The 18,028-nt window shown below is 44.3% G+C and overlaps 1 protein-coding gene across 2 annotated transcripts in view; it reads right to left on the bottom strand.

Moving 5' to 3' along the window:
- Window positions 1–14,158: 14,158 nt before the first annotated feature.
- Window positions 14,159–18,028, bottom strand: part of ACAD8 (acyl-CoA dehydrogenase family member 8) — a 262,307-nt gene continuing 258,437 nt past the window's right edge. For both annotated transcript variants that reach the window (XM_085647236.1, XM_085647237.1), the window contains one exon: window positions 14,159–15,098. In XM_085647236.1, coding sequence (XP_085503362.1) covers window positions 15,046–15,098 — 53 coding nt within the window. In that variant the 3' untranslated portion in view covers window positions 14,159–15,045. The remainder of the gene's footprint in view (window positions 15,099–18,028) is intronic.

Here is an 18,028-nt window from a genome sequence, read left to right as displayed (position 1 = left end):
TTTGTAGATAATTAGGAATTTAGCCCTGATAACAATTGTCTTTATGCATTCCCAGTTGCTTATAAATATGTATCGAAAAATTAGAGCTAATATATACACAAAACAATTCACACGATCAGCCTGTAAACATTTTTTTTGTGATTTTAACCCCCCCCCGAAGCCCCCCGCCCTCCCCTCCCCCATCCACCCAGGTTCCGTCCCCAGACCGGGGAAGAACCACCCTAGAGTTACAACTGCCGATGGAAAGGGCAGTGCATATAGCAGATCATCCAGAGGAGCCCCCCGACTCCAACCTCCCATACAGAAGAAAAATTTGCGCCTGGTCTATATTTAATATGCCAAAACTAAATCTTGCTTGTGCCTGTGCTAGAGCTAGAAATATATGGCTCCGCTTCCTTGACATCATTGAAAAAATGAGTACGCCCGTTCTTAATGACCTTAAGGCGGGCCGGCTCCTGCAGGTACGCCTGGCCGCCACTAGATTTGATGGGGTCAATCAATTTGCGGAACTGCCAGCGGATCCAAGATGAGGATCTGAACTGAGCAGTTCGTCTGGAGGTTTCTCCCTATTCCACTCTCCTCGGCGAAAACGGTCGTAATGATACTAATGGACGGCATTTCTGCCAGGGTGTAATGAATAAAAGAGCTTTCAGCGACTACGACTACGAGCAAACTACGAGGCTCCCCTGATGAAAGAATCTGACTAAACCTGCAGTGGGATACATCAATACAACGGCACGGTGGTGGAGCCAGAGGAAGCTGGTGATAACTTTCACTAATGTTAAAGCTCCCGAGGGCTATTCGGTTTTTCCGACATATTTCACAAGGACTTTTAAGCAGCCCGGGGATCAGTTGGCTAAGTTATAGCATCCGCACAGTTTCCCTATCCACCTCTCTTACCTGGCTGCTGAGGATGTCTCCGAAGAACCCACAGCGAGCAACTCGGCACAACAAACAATCGATAAGACCCGCGGCTCTCCCAGCAGGAAATGCACGAACGAACGGAGCAACAACAGCTGAGCTCTCCGACACCTCAATTAGCGCTGACGAACCTGTGCCAAAGAGTAACGGACGCCCTCTCATGGAGGCAGCGAGGGCTGAAACGGAATCTTTGCAGCAGGAGAAAGGGAGTGTAAGCAAGCAAGTACTGAGACCTCCGACACTACTTGCTGATTCACTCCGCAAAGGACCTGACGGAGGCTTATCCACTTTAAAGGCAACCAAATCTCCAGTAAGAGGGGGAGAGGGAGCGCTATCAGGAGGCAAGACAAATAGTTCCTTATCGAACTCAGAGTCTACTACTCAGAACACCTCCAAAACTTCTGCGAATAGCGGGGAGGGGGTAAAAACTTGTAACTTACAGGGGATTAAACAACTAAAACAAACAAAAACCTTCACTTGTACTACCCCTATAAGGCACCAAACGATCTCTACTGATTCTACAAGGGAACATGTAGATGCTGCTACAGCGCGAGCTTTAGAAACCTCTTCCCCTGACCCCGATCTAAACTCGGTCACGATACCGTTTTCTTTGGGGACATACCCCGGTCTCTTGGATTCACCACCCACTGCAGAGCTCACTGGTAGCTCACAAGGCTCACCGCAGGATACAGGGATATCCGTGGTAGAAACACTTGTTACTGAATCTACGAAACCTTACAATCACACGGAGCCAGACGCTCTTGTGGGCCTGGATACCAAGCTCCGAATAGAAGATGAGACCAGGTCTGAAGATGAGGCTGGCAAGAGCCAAACGGATGGCCTCTACACGGACACGGACTCCAAGACAAAACCTCAAGCAGGAAGAGGCCGAAAACTTAAAATTAAGTCTCGGGCTAAAAGAGGACCTAAAACCATTATACCAAATCGATCTCTCACAAACAGCACTCAGAATCTAAAGAAGATACATGTGGATAAAAGCCCATTAAGAAAGTGGATGGAAGCCAAAAGTATAGTTAAAAATATGACGAAGAGACTATCAGGGGCAAGCACAATCGAACCTACTCTTGTAATAGAAACCCTTTCCTCCCCAGATAATCCTGTCATAGTAACAGCAGAAAATGACGTTTCGCTTAGCCTTTCATCAGATGGCTCAACTTCTCAAGAACCACCACTGACTCAAGCACATGTGGGTGATTCTCCAACGGGCACAGATACAACCCTGCAGTTCATTGCAACTACAACTCCTGCTTCAATAGGCTACACTTTACCCCATCCTATCAAGAGCTCTATTCCGACTGCAAACACTCTCTCTTCACCCCAAATGGATCCCTCATGTTTCCCAAAAAAGAGACACGGTCAGGCGCTGTCTGATTCCTCCTCAGTAGATACTATTCTCCAGCTATTGAACGATCAACGAGCTGAAGCCAAGGAACATTACATTCAATTGAGGGAAGACAACAACAAAATGCGAACCTCACTGCAAGAACTCGCCGCTAAACTGGGGGGGGATATCTCAAGATATTGCTGGATTCCAAGAACGAGTTGTAGAGATTGAAGAGTCAAATACAAATATGACTGTTGCAGTCGAGCGGCACGATACTCAGCTGCTGACACTGCGCTCGAAGGTAGAAGATTTGGAAAATCGACAAAGACGCTCCAATCTGAGACTTTTTGGGATACCGGAGGGCTATGAGGGTTCTGATCCGAGGGCCTATCTTGTTGGATTATTGCAGAAAGCTTTTCCGGATCTTGTAGACTGGGATTGGGATTCTCAAATTCAATGCGCACACCGTCTTCCTCTGGCTATGAGAAATAGGGATAATCAGTACCCACGTCCTTTCATAATTTGTTTTGGAAATTTTTTACTACGTCAAGCGGTTTGGCAGAGAGCACGGCCCAACGCCCCAATAACCTTAGGGGAGCTTTCATTTTTTGTCCGGTCTGACCTCAGCAAAGAAACAATGGATAAACGCAATGAATGAGTCTTATACAAAAACTTTTATTTTTTATTTTACAGAGTTTTATATAGCGCGAACTTGACCCGAAGGTATTGGGTATCAGAGCACTTTACATAGCACCAGTTGCGTTACATGAGGACACATTCATTTTTTTTGTTAGGCACGGAGAGATTAAATGATTTGCCCAGAATCACAGGATGTTCAGAAACGTTGCAGAGACTCGAACCCAGTTCCCCAATTTCGAGGTCGACCGCCCTAGCCGTTAGGCCAACTCCTCTCCAAAAGCACAAAAGCACCACATGTACTCTCCCTTCCTTTGAGATGTGAATGAATTGCGTACCTCCCGACAACATTGTTCAGACCATGAACATTCCAAGTCCTGAATATATATTTATGTTACAGTGCCATCCTGCTCAGTAGGTATCACTTTTGGCCTAGCCACCAATCAAACCCCTCCCAGCACTCCCCTGGGCAGTAGGTCACCAGTCGTCTGACCAACAAACAAACACAATCTTCCACTTGTGCTCATTGTGCATAAGGGGGGAAAAGGGAGGGAGTCTAATCTTACCGACAGAGTCTCCCCACTAGCCATACATCAAGCTATACATCACCACACATCCTTGCGCTCAGCTGTTTAAGAGTCCATTTGTAATCATTGCAACCAGGAATGCTAGTTTCCCCAGGGTTGTTCTCTGCTTTGCCGATGTTAAATCAGTTTGTCCGCTGCCCTTGGAGTGAACACCAGCTTACCTTTTTCATCCTTTGAGGGTGCTGTTCCGGCTGAATCAGATCCTGTTGATTCTCTCTCAGAATCAGTTATCCCAAGAGTTATTTGGCCTTCAGTGGTAGCTCTGTTCCACCTCCCAAACCATGCTCACTAGCCCATCTCAACACCTCTTCTTGATCAGTGAAAAATTGAATTTGTAATCAGCTATGACTTGGCGGTACACAGGAAAAACAGTGTGTCCCTCAGCTCTGCCTCCCTCAGTTGGCATTCCAGTCCCAAGAACGAAGTCCTACGCTGCTTTATGGCAGATGTGTAAGTTGGAAAGAGTATTTATCACACTGTGTAATGCCATACTGTTCTAGCACGTTGGAATAGTGTCTCACAAACCATATAGTTTAATATGCACACTACCATGGGTCATGTAGGAGACTCCAGCAGGGGCTAAGCCACATCCACCATGTGCACCCTTTCGACCATGCAAAAATTAGACAGTCTCTGTGGCACCACCATTTGTTGCAGCTATCTTTCCTTAAACATGACTGCATATTGTCCTTCCACATTCTCAGTCAGGCCTACAATACTTTTGAGACTACGACGAGAGCAACCATCTCCATCCTTGACCCTGCATTACACGCATCATACCCTCTCTGTCAGTTAAATGAAAGCACTGTAGGTCTGCTTTAAAAGGGCTTAAGGATTTTCAATTATTCTCTATTTCCTTAACTCTGTCCACTAAGTTGTGCCGGACCTCCCTGGGCAAGCCCTTGTCCACTGCTGCTGAATTAATTTTATTTTGATAAATGCCCTGGTGGTCACTATTGGTTTTATAATCTTGTGTAGTTTATCTTGTGCAGTTCTGTTTGCTGCAGCCTTTACGCAATGGGCAGCTGCCAGTCTGCTCTGTAGGTTAGGCCTCCTAACCCTTGTCATTTAGTCGTTCTGGGTTTGCCCATGCTCTATGCAATTACTCCTCTTCCAGTGTTTACTGCTTAGACGCAAGCACTAAGCCCGCTCAATAATTTGCTGTCCTGGGTGGCCCAGTGCTCATACCTAGACCTTCTTTCATACCGCCAAGAAATTTGCTGCTCTCGGATGCAGTGGCACTTGTTGGCTTTCTGTCCAACAGTCGCATCTCATTTACCAGTCACATTTATTTCTTGCTTTAAAATGAGAACCCTTGTTTGCATAACTATGACTTTCTTAGATGATGCTTTGAAAATGGAAAACTCCTACTGCCTCACTCTCTCCTCTAGGGATCAGTCTCCAGCAATGCAGGAACCGCCTTTGTATCTCTTTGTGGAGCGCTTCTATGCCCCTTTTAGGCTGGGAGTTATGCCGCCGCCCACGCTTCTTCTCAGCACCCAGTAGTGATATCCTTGATCATCAGGCAGTCTGTGGCTTCGGGAAAAAAACACACACGGTTAGCCTACGAAAAATGACATCTAAGTTGACTACCTCCAGCCTGAGTTGCCACTGGCAGTGGGTGCAGGGAAGGAAGAAAAAGAAAAGGGCTCCCAAATAAACATGAAGTCATCACCTAATCCGGACTGTTTGTCCATTTTCCACACCAACCTAATTTTCCAACTGGGGTGTCACTAGTACATTCCCAGCATCCCACACTGGGTCTTCTGCAGCCTCTGTTGGGAATCTCTGTCCTTTAAACTGATCTCCACCAGCTGCTGGAGTTGGCCTATTTGTCTCTGCTTGCTCGCCTTGCTCCCCTCTCCTCGCCAGATAGGAGCACATACCTTGTCACTTCGTAATCAACAGGACACCACCATCTTGATTTTGGACGAAACACAGAGAATCAGATTTTTTCAGTTTGATAATGGGGAATGGAGTCCCTCGATGGATGCATGGTAGCGACAGCTCCCAAGATTGTCAGTTGATTGTGTGGTTAATAGTAGGATTGTTGGTGAATGGGGTGGCTGGAGGGTGGTTCACCAGGAACAGCCCTGTTCCATGAGCTTCAAGTCACACAGCCCTGTTACCTTGGGCATCTTTGTGCTAACCGTAGTTCCAATAATGGATATTTCCTTCAGGGTGAATTCAAGAGTGACATCTGGCATGTTGGGGGACTGGGCCTGCAGCTTGTCTTCTGCCACCAGATACTGCTTCAGTAAAGAGGAGCTGTCAAGCTGGTTTCGCAGAAGTCGTGAAGTTGGAATGCTCAGTAATTCCACACAAGTTAACATGACACCAGTAGGCGCTGCTAGGTTACAGTATACAAAGAACAAAATAATAGCATTCATCTGAGTAGACAGAGCGCACAAGGGTGCGTCAGGTCTGCCCATGCATCATACAGTTAGGCAGACTATGGGGAGCGAGTCTGAATGAACAGAATTAAAAGTCCTAGCCTAGCGTACGTAAAGTGCAAACAAGGTCTGGCTGATAAACAGCTCTAGCTATTTGTCAGGTCATGAAGCTAGAGCATGATCACAGTGTAACAGCTTCACGGGGTGCATGCCTGAAAGTCATTTAGCCTTGATTTGGGACACTGCCTTGAGTATTGCAGTACTAATGAGTCTGGTAATCCTCCAACAATCGTCTCCTAATCAGAAGAAGAAATTCAGAAAACTTCTACGGTGGGTACTATGGCAGCATGTACCTAACCCATGAGTGAGGGCATTAGGAGACCTGAAATGGCGTTTGCACTGGGTCCATCAATGCAGTTTAGCTTCAAGTTACGTGAGAATCAGTCAGCATGGCAAGGACCGCTCTCTAACCAGTCCTCGGTAAGGCACAGGTCTGGCGGATCAAAGAGCAGCCATCTTAGGAGCGGCTAAGCTTCGCCTCCTCATCTGATTTTTAAGACCTGCCCTGTGTTTACTCTTCAATTTTGCCAGGGACCATGTATGGTCACAGATTATCCTTTTGCCAGCCTGTCCATCTCCCCATTTAGTTCTGTTCTTGCAGCTGACTCAAATCTCGTCATTAGCTCCCTTCACCTATTGCACTTGCAAGCTGCTAGCCACAGTCTGTCATTATCTGGCTCTCACTGAAGATGCAACATCACACCCTGCACTAAAATCCTTGACAAATACATTGCATCGAAAAGCCTTTTCATACAAAACAATGTATAGTCTATTCAAATCCCTTAAAAACATGCACCAACAATATTTCTAAAATCTGGGCTGGATGACTTAACATTTCCTTACGGTCGTTAGAAAGAGCTCAAAGCATGCAAACCAGCCTTAGCTTCCAAATTAATTAAATAGTGGCAACTTGTACATGCAGCAACCTTTTTGAGAAAATTTCACTCTTGCTCCATTATCAGATTATTCAATGTGAGAGTTCTTCCTAACTGAAATAACTGAATATCCCTTCTCCCTTCATACCTTTCACACATTTTTTTCACAACTCTCCATTGGATTTACAAAATAGAGACTTTGGATATACAAAATAGAGACTTTGAATCCTTTTATACCTCACTTTTAAACAAGATGTCCAGTGGAACACCATCTTTCCTTCATCGTCACCACTTCAGATGTCCCTAGATTAGTGCACAAACAACTTCAAAACAGTTCACTGCTCTCAATATTATTTTCTATGTTATGATCCTATGCCTTCACAAATTGGCTTGTGCCTAGTAAAAACTTTACATCTTTTTCACAAAATTATATTCCGCTTCATTTGTACAGATAAAACGCAGAATGCGAGTAGGAGATGTTAGGATATGGTCTTGTTACAGGGATGGTTACGCTTGTAATCGTGAACTACATGTCCCATAATGCAACCTGAGGGTAGTTGACTTGTGTACCTTCCCACATTGCAATGGGACGCTATCAGCTGACTTGAACAGCATATAAGCAAGCAGGAACTTCTCCCAGGTGCTTGGCTTTGCTTCCTGGTAATTGGGCCACACCTTACCATGTGAACGTTCTGTTGCTTTCTCCCGTCGAGAGGACGCTGTGTGAAATCCCTGCTGGTGTTGCTGATTTAATGCCTGCTGAGTTTGATTTGAACTTCCCTCTTCAAGCGCGAGGACGCGCTAATTGTTGGTTCCTGTTAAACCTATCCTTGTTTTGCCGTAGCGCGAGGTAGCGCTGGGACGGCTACTTGTTGAAACTCCTGTTGTTAGCGCGAGGAAGCGCTGTGCATTCTTTTGTCCACTTGCTATCCTGGATGTTGGAAAGCTCCGTAGCGTTCAGGAAATCAGCTGTTTGGAACTCCTGTTGTTAGCGCGAGGAAGCGCTGTGCAGTCTTTATTTTCAACTCGCTATCCTGGCTGTGAGAAAGCGCCGTAGCGTTCAGGACATCAGCTGTATGGAACTCCGTCCCATAGAGTGAGCACGCGTCAGAAACATCGGTGTGCTTTCCTTCACGGACGCAAGGAAGAGTTCGCTGCTCTACGGCTTCCAATGGACACCGGAGAACTGAGGTAATTGGATGCCCCTTTATTTTTTTTTATTTTTTTATTGCTTTCATCGCCACATCTCTGGAGCTTGCTATGACGAAAATAGCAACCGTTTACTAAAGACGCTCACACGCGATAAACATATCCTGGGTGTTGAACACTGCACTGTGGGGGAACAAACTGTGACGCTCTAGACATAAAGAAGAGAAGAGACGCCCCGGTCTTTAATCTCTTTGGCCTAATTGAACTCAAGTAGGTGCATGTTGAACTTTATCAAGCGTCATTACAGAAGAGTCAGAGACACGAACCTGTTTCTCTCAGTGAGAGTATGATGGATATCAGTTTGACTTTCTTTTTTACTTAATAATCTGGGAATTCCATATCCTGATGAATTACGGATGCTAACCCTCCTGGATTCTGCTCAAGGCGATTATGGAGCTCCTTTAGAACTACTGGTATAAATATCCTGTGTAAGTGTGAAGGTACACAAGGTTACCTGTTCTCATATGAGGTTTAGCCCACTTGAAATAGAAGACACATGTCCTAATCTGTACCTTGTTATTTGTCTCCTTTGCTGCAGGTTCACGTTTGTCACCTCCTGTTCCCCCCCCCACAGAACCCTCCAGGTGGCTCATTCCTGTCTCTTCGCTCCTCGGATAGAGCTCCCTGTTCTTGCTAGTGTAATAGGCAAGAGGCGAGTTGTATCTGGGGAGAGGAAAGGCTCATTCTTCGCTCCCGAGGATATTGGCAGGCTCCATCCTACGAAGCCTCAGGTCTTCACAGGAGACTTGGGGGGACATGTTGGAGAGCTTACAATCGGCTGAGCAGCCAAACAGGGTTATGGCAGACCAGACACATAGAGGACCTCTGCTACACAAACTACAACTCAGGAGGCAGATTCCTTGGTCGAATAAATGGTACAGACTGGGGTGAGTGGTTTGGGAATGAGTGCCTAGAGTGGCGACTCATACCTTGAGACTGTACTGGAACAGGCCATCACCCTAGAGGGCCTCCTAACAGGCCATCACCCTAGAGGGCCTCCAAGGAGCAGAGTTGAGGTCCCCTATGTAGTTGCTTCCGATATTGGGAATACTCCATGCCTATGTCAATGGATAGTTGCTAACCCGATCAGATGCTTCATATTATAGCCCGGTAGTTTTGTAACTCAGTGAGCAGTGGGCCCATTTCAGGAGGTGAGGGAAGTGGATTCTAGAATATATTCGAAACCGTCTATATGACTCGAAAATGTTTAAGATATGTCGCCACCGTCAATTGCTGCCAGACCTTTTGTTCTGTATTCTGTTTTTTGTTATTATTGAACTTGTTTTATTCCATTGGAATTGTGCAGTATATCCGGCACGCAGAAATGTACTATACGATGTTGACTGCGGACCTACTCCCGAGTTACTCTCTGGGTCGGTGCTGGTACTTAAATGTATGAAGTGCATTTTTTACATCATTCTTGTATATTGTAACCACGTGCGCATGATGTATTCTGATGACTGTGCAATTCTGAAATAAAAACAAGGTTAAAACAAAAAGTATATTTTCTCTTCGTGATTACGGGCACCAAAGGCTCTATGTGGAAGGTACATGCATTTGAAAGTGGACATTACTACCCAAGTCTCAGTATCTCACAATCAATAATCTGTGCATCCCCAAAAGGGCCTCTTCAAATGTACACCTATATCCACCACAAACCCGTCTTCTGTGTTCGTATTCTCCTTGACTCCTACCATCTTGGATGCGGTGGGTAGGTTTGGGCATCACTAGGTCCGCATTTTTCTTGCTCTCCTTCTACCTTGTCAAGGTGTTCTACCAAGTCCTGGAGGAGGAAATGTCATTTACACAATATATAGTTCAATACATTCCTCATCTTCTAACTGGGAAAAGATTAATTAAAGCAGCCGTCACTGCACCAAGCACAGCTGAAGCATTTCATCCAAGAATCATACATTTTTAAGGTTTCAGAAATGTAAGAAATCAGAACCTGAAGGGCTACCTATGACAGTCTGTGTATGTAAATCTCTAGTTGCCCCTATGTATATTAGGATCACTTCAAAGTGAGCCTAAAGGATGTCGATCCAGCTTCAAGTGGTTAATTTTGCAGAGGTTCTTAGGAGCCTAATTTACGTGCTCGGCGTAAAAAGACCCATTTTTGGAGGTATTGAGATTAAAACTTCATACATATAGAGGTAGTCAAAGCAAAATGAAGATGTAAGTGCCAAAGTGCGCCTAAAAGCAGGTGATGTGGTTATCAGTCTAGTCTAATTGTGAATTAATGGATCCATTTAAAAGAACGTTTAACCAACAGGCTAGACATCCCTTTCATAGCAGCTAAGTCATGGATATTAACCTTATTGCAACCCACTGTTCTGATTCTTTCAAATCAATTATGTCTTGAAAAGTAATAAAAACCAGCATCAGTTGGCATTACGTGTTTATATATACAACATTCCTCTTCCTTCAATTGTTAAAATAATTTAGATTCCAAGAGAGTATTTTTACCACTCAATCACAACGCCAAACTATCTTGCTCCTTTCACAATTTTCACGTCATTGTCCCATATCTTCACCATTCTCCAATAAAACAGATGCACTGAAAAATCCATCAATATCAAGCAGTGCCAAATCCTCTAAATCTCCAACCTTCTTTCCAGCCCCTTTCTAGGTCGAGCTAGACAGCGCAGCTGTCTCTTCCGAGACCTGCTGTAATCAGTCTGTGTGAATCAAGTCCATCCCCTTTTTTATAATTGCTTTTGATTTGTCAGTGTCCTTTAAAAATCCCTGCTTGCTAGTGGACAGTCCTGCCTCTTTGTTCCTCCTTTCTCTCTTCTGTTCCTCCCACAGAGCAGGGACTTAGTACTGTCTCATTCCGCTATCGTTCTTCATCTGTTCTTAGAGGAACTATTTTTTTCTTGCTCTGTTATTGTTTGTCTGTGTTCAGCTTCAGCATCCTAGCTGCTTACATTTAAATATAGCATTCTTTATCCCACTGCCTCCTAAAGCCACAGTTGTGTTACTGCCGCCTTATGGCCCATTGCGTGTAGTATTTTCAACCTTTTTTTGCAATTTTGGATGTGGATCATCAGTTGGGCTTCCTTTGGCAAGACGTTTGGTTGGTTTTGGGCTTCCTTTTAAGGGGGATTGGGCTTGGTGATATTAGTGAAGATACTTAATCAGTGCGGTCTCTGTTTCACAAGCACAGGTTTTTTTTTGCTTTCATTATTGTGTATTTTACCACCTCCGTCCCCCTTTATCTGCTCCCCCCTTCCCTTCCAATCAGTCACGAGGCTCACGCTTGTTTGTCCATAAAACTGGTTTACTCCAATATGGCCGGCCGGCCGCCCGCCCATCATTAATTCTGTTTTTTTTATACATGGTGCTCATTTTGATACCACCGTTTCACATCTATGTCCCGTGACACTGCGAGGTATGATAAAGGACACAATGCCATAATTATCATACCTTAGCTGCTGGAACATGCTCCTGATCGCACAGACCAGTGCTCCCCATTATCGCCGACAGGGTCACGTTGTATAGGAGGCCTCTATCAGAGAGAAGGAAGGAGACTCCCATGGTTCCGGCCGCACTTGATGCGACACAGCATGTAGTGGATGATGATGGATTCCACGGTATCCACCCCTCTGAAGCATTTCTAAGTAAGTCCAGAGGCATAACGTTCATATAGCCTAGATAAGATTTGCTCTTTCTTCCGTCAGTGCCACGCACTTCAGGCCCGCATACACAACATCTGAAGGGATGTTCCTGCTACAGTACTCCCTTTGACCTCGCTCTCAAGCATTTTTATGGTGCAATTCTAGTCTCCAGTTCAGTACTATGTTCCATCTGCAGACCGCTGGATTAGATTCCAACACGGTCCGGTGGCAGCAGCTTCCACCATCTGTATGTAACATGTTTGTTGCTGGTGGTCTGTTCTGCTTCTGGTTTGCACTAGGCTTATAAACCCACGCACTGCTCACTGTTTATGCTTTGCTTTCCCGTAACTATATTCCGCGTTTTGTTTGATTTGTCTTTACTTCATTTAAATCACATAGTTCCCCAAAGCATCCGATGATAAAGCAAGTAATTATTTTTTTTAAATAAAGAGACGGGCAGACGTGCAAGCTGGACGAGGGCGCAGAAAGGTTCCCCAAAGTCGCTGGAACCAGACTCTAATTTTAACAACCCTGTCGACACTGCGCTGCCTGCAGAAGGAATTGTTTCATTTGTCAGCTCTTCTGCTTATTTAAACCCTTTCTTCCTCCTGCTACATTCTGGGACTCTAATCATGATACATTAATATTCTCTGGTGCCTACCATTAGCAATTCATTTATCACTTGCTAAGAAATCTTAGTACTTTAAGCACAATCATATATATTATATATATATATATATCCTGTGCAACATTATCTTGACATAAAAATTCTTTCTTTCAGTCACAGAATCAAATCCCAAGTTTAAAAGCAATAATCCTTAAAGCATTTACCAATGCGCAAAGCCTAATGTTCAAAATAGGTCTAAGTTAGTTGTCGCAAACAGCGTAATGTTAGGAATTGTTCTGTGTATTCACAACTGACCTCTAGCACATTGTTTCCCAAACTAGGGGTCGGTTGCGAGCCGATTTTTGCGCAGCCCGCCTGAAAACATACTTTAGGGCACCACGCTTTATCGTTTACTTGTTTAATTGGCAGTGACATGAACTATGACCATGCTGGTAAAATGTTGGCAGCCCTGTCATGTGTTGGCCTTCTCGGGTGGCAGCCTGTGGTGAGAAAAAAGCTAGTGACAGAGCTCATCATGAGGAGGAGGAAATGTTTGTTATTGGACCTGGTTAACTAGAAGAAACTGCACCAGCCTTGCGAGTGCGTCTGAACTTCAAGGATGCCTGGCACATTATTAAACCCACTGGACTTTCTGCTAAGTTTGTGGAAGGGTCAACCACCCCCATATGTGTATATGAATATTGGCAGAAGGTCGAGTGCACAACAGCTAGCTTGCCAGAGCTCCCAGAAACACAGTGGACGACCACAAGGTGCTTTAAAAAAACAAAAAAAACATCGGATCGGTTTCTTTGGATGTGACTTTTGACAGAGCTGATTTTAGTGGCTTCAGCCTGCAACTTATTACTGTCTGAAGCGATTCCTGTTTCTACTGTCTTGTACTCGAAGATAACACTTTCTAGCGATACTGTACTTTCATGCCTTCATTTTCACTACAGATATAAGCTGTAACACGAAAGTTGTGTTAAAAACTGATTTATAGATATTTTTGAGCAGGTATTGGAGACACTGACCCAGAATAAAAATACTTGTCCCGTCCGTGTATACATTCGTGATTCGATATATACTTTCGTTTTTGTGTATCCCCTGTGTCGGCATCGGTCGTTCTCATCTGGAAGCTGGATAGTATACTAAGTGCGTATTTACGCACTGCTTGCAAATTTTCAAAACATAAATAAAAGACATTGTCATTTACAATGTCAATAGCTCAAACACTCACAAATCCGAGACCTATTGCATTGCAAATGCTTTTTTCCTTTTTCTTCCCGCTGAGTCAATAGATCCTTATAAGCGTAAATACTATCCCTCTATAGTTGTTTATCTTGAAAGGGCGCTTATGAACGCATCGGTGATACCCACCCACCCTAGTGGCGATACTGAAAAAGCACGTAGGTGCCTGCACAGACAATATTTGAAGTCTCCCATGTGCACATTGAGTGCTGGGATAAGAATACATTTTAAGAGTATGCAGATTTTGTAAAGGGATTTAGACATGCACATGTCATCACCACAGCCCACACAGAGGAGTAGAGCTCCTACTCCGATCACACTTTACAATGACTTCTAACTGAGTCAGACATTGCTCACCTAATGCACACCCTGCAGGCAGTTTTGGTATAACTTACCTCGTTGGTAATCAATGTCCTACAGCTTCACTGATGTCACACTCCTTCCCACCTTTCCCACATCACGTTGTTTTCCTTCACTTCCGCAACACCGGACTCGCACATTACCATGTAGTCTCACGCTTTTAGCCATGAGTGCCAAAGGTTCAAAGATATCCTTCAAACGTGCAACATACAGGAGGATGAATAACTGAGGGAGCAGATTAAGCAGTGGATAAACAACATTACTCAGGCAGCACAACGCTGAGGCACACTAAGACACAAATGAAGCTCAAGTCTTTATTCCTGATCCTGAATTGTTCCCCTTTCAATAGCGGGGTGTAACAGTCTAAACACGATTGTGAAGATCAGTGCAAGGAAATAATCTTTCGAAAGAGTTTTTTCTCTTTGTGAAGAGGAGGCCGTTGTCTTAAAGCAGAAAACTCCAATCATGATTTAAATTAAACATCATCCCATTCCTATTTTCAGTGTCTCTTGGATCTCCTGGGATCGCCAAACTTGCCCTCAATGATCCAGAACAATTAGTACACGTAGAAGTGAGCACAATCAGAAGTGCCTGACTGTTCAGGGACTAGTCACTATTCCAAATCAAGGTCTACAAAAGAAAGAAAAAACACGAGTGGCCATACAATTAGCTGAATTTGCCACATCAGTGCTTTAGCAAAACGCACCATACGCAGGTTAAAGTTCAGCATTCCTCCACCAATGTCCTTCCACTGTACCATATGGGGTCAATCCTCTGAGCTAGGAATTCATTCAGCGCCCCTAGAAGTCCAATGAGATGTTTCAAAGAAGAAATAAGGTGTCACTGGAATAACGGACATACATATCCTCCCAAAATAAAGATTTCCATTCCTTGCTTACTGTAAGTGGAGTGCTCGGTCCCACTGGGAGAGCAACACCGGATCCACAGAACAGGATAGCAGAGCCCAAAAAGAACACCAAAAGAGAAGAGATAACAGAGCCGGGCCCTTGCAGCCTAGTAAGGGGAGGTCGTCATGGTTCAGTTGTAGCCAAATGGGACACTAGAGAAGGATGCCCACGAGATAATGTTGTGCTGCCTGGGCACAAAGTGGTGTTAAAAAGAGTAAAGCTTCCTTGTAGAGATGGAAGAGTCTGAAGCAATGAAAGATCTGCTCCTGGTTGTGAGCTTCAGTCTTGCAAGAGGTGTCGGGCTACAATCATCCTCATCACTTCATTGGTACCTACAAGGAGAGGAAGTGATAAACAAAAAGGACTGTGATAGGCTGCCAGTCGATAAGGGTTCACAACTTCCACACACAATTATGATATGTTGCTTAAAATATGAGAGTGGATTTTGGGAAGGAAAACCAGGATTAACATGGCAGCATTTACGACGCTTTCAAAGGGTTAGAAGGAGTAATTGGGTAGGCTGAGAGCAAGGCTGTTTCAGCAGATCACATTGTTGTTAACTTGAACATTAATCAGGGCACTTGCATGGTAGAAAGTGAGCTGAATAGATTTTTCGAATGTGGAGCCAGCAATAGACGTGTTAAAAGGTAGAAACTTTTAAGTAAACGTGAAAAGCATGACATTGCTTTGAGAACAGTGGGAGAGAAGAACCAGTTACTTACCTTCTGTGACACTCTTTCTGGTGGACACTCTAACAGCAGATTCCTCAACTTTAGAATATCCATAGGCAAGAAACTGGATCTAGAAGAATTTTCAGCACAATTCCTGCATGCCGATAAGAGACATCATGTGACTCAGGGTTGTCAGTACTCCGCCCTGGAAATGACAACGGAAGCGCTGTACAGTAGTCATCCAAGCACACAGACATCAGTTTCTTTCTGAAAAGTAATCAACTGTGCCAGCACGTAGATCTCACACGAGGGACCATTTGCGATAGAAAATGATCCATTTCACAGAACAGGGAGGTGGGAGGCAGTAGGTAATCTGTGGCTAGATAGAGTATCCAGAGAAAGAGAATTACATAAGGTAAGTAACTTGCTCTTCTGACAGATACTTCTAACCGCAGATTCCTTATCTTTAGAATAGATACAATATCAGTACCTACCTGGGTGGTGGGTCTGTCGGACGCTCAGACCAAAAAGTCCTGCAGGACCAAACTGCAAATATGCCCTACCCGTTGGACAGGACTGTCAAGGCAATAGTGCTTTGCTGCCTAACAAATATTCAGGACAGGCACTTTGACTGATCTAAGGGTGAGGCTAGCAGACAAAACATGCTCTTCCCAATAAACTTCCATCCTCTGTCTGTCAGACGGATGGAATTGGGGTTAAATCTGCTGGTGGAAGCATGCATCACCAGCCTCTCTGGAGTAGGATGCAGTGTGAGAAAGGCATGGTTATATGGAGCTGGACTAAGGTGATGTGCCACTTGTCTGTTCACAGGTGGGCAAGAGCAAGGACTGGACCAAATGCCCATTAAAGGGTCAGTTGGGGCCATGTTAAATGGCAGCAGAGGTTCTGATTTGGATTGTCTGGTTTATAGAAACTCCATGTCGACATTAGTCTTTACTCTGAGAAAAAGCCGTTTGCAAATCCAGGACTTCCAACGCCCTTTTAATCACCATGGTGAACAAAGTGAGGTGGAATCTAACCCTATGTCTAGGGGGGAATGGGGGTGGTGGTATCCATCCCACAGGTCCACATACAAATTGTCATCATACTGTCTCCAAAACTTGGTTGGCTCTGGTCAGAATCCAACCCAAAGCGTTGTTGGAGGACAGCCTCAAGGTAATGGTACAGTTTTGTTTGAGTCACAATGAATGGTGGCTGGGCGCTTAGGAACTGAACTCGCACATGGCTTTAGCCAAAGTTAGGCTCAAAGTCAGGCAGATTTATGGGCTCCGCCAGCATTGCTGGTGTCAGTTCTGGCATCAATAGGGCAGAGAGCCAGCATGGATTATGCTACCAGGAACTTAGTTGAGTTCACAGTTGGAGATGAACCTGAAGTTGGGTCAAGAGGCACAGCCAGCGCAGATCTGTGACGGTAACCCGACTGGAGGCCATAACGGATCAGTGGGGCCAGAAGAGTGCCAGAGGTAGCCGGTAAGATGCTGAAAAGGCAAAAGCACAGCTTCTTTAAATGTTTTAAGTTGTTGTGGTGTTACTGATGCACGAAATCTGTGTGCACTGGAATCAGCTGTGAAACAGCTCCTCAGTAGGGGACCGGCAGCGAGTCCTCAGGGCATCTTGACATCTTCGCAACTTCTCAGATGGAGAGCTGGGACAAGGCCCGCTTGGACTTCTAATGTTTATTTAACAACATTTACCACCATTTATTTAACACCACCTATCAGCGAGCAGAGGCTGTGCAGAAACATTTTCTGGATCTAGTCTGGCACTCTGGATACTCTAAAGGTGAAGAAACTGCAGTTATAAGTATCTATCAGAAGTACATCTGATGTGATCATTCAGTGTTGGCATGAAAAACCTCATTAAAAAAAGAGGATTCTCTAAGTTTCATTTATACAGACAGACTCCCAATCCGTTTATCTGTCGATGAGCAAGTTCCTACAACCAACCAAGGGAAAAAACATGGGAGATATTTTTCACAGCAGCTTGCTGCACACATCCTCTGCATCCCCCTCCATTGGGAAATTAACCTTCTTCAGAATCGAGTGTTGCTTTGAGAAATAGTAGATTTTTTTTTTTAATTATATAAGGAGTAGCCTGGGAAAAGGGTACACTTGCAATCGAAGTGAGGTTTGCACTGTGAAACTTAAATCACATCAGTCAGTAAAACAATCTGGTGAAGCCGTCCAATGATTTCTGATCCCAACTACTCTATAAAGGCACCAGAAGGTCAATCAGAATACTTTTCTGTTTACCACACGAAATTACTTGCACCAGAACAAAGGCTGGAGCTATATATTTAGTTTCAGCATAAACTATTTTCTTTCAAGGGTCGATTTTTTTACACTGGTTATTAATCTTATTGACCTTAACTGATTAAGTTACATTTGGATTTTGGAAAGAAAGAGCACTTCTGTAAAATAAATTGAGGGAGTAAGATTTAAAAGGCATTCTATTTTAAGACTTCACGAACACATTTCTTAATGCTTCGACTGTTAGCTATCAACATAGAAAAATTGGTTGTCCCAGTGGAAAACCAGATAAAATTGGTCAAGGAAAAATAAATCTGTACA

Source organism: Triturus cristatus, chromosome 3_2 (genome assembly GCF_964204655.1).
Source record: "Triturus cristatus chromosome 3_2, aTriCri1.1, whole genome shotgun sequence".
Taxonomy (NCBI): Eukaryota; Metazoa; Chordata; class Amphibia; order Caudata; family Salamandridae; genus Triturus; species Triturus cristatus.
This window is presented reverse-complemented; position numbering and strand designations above follow the sequence as displayed.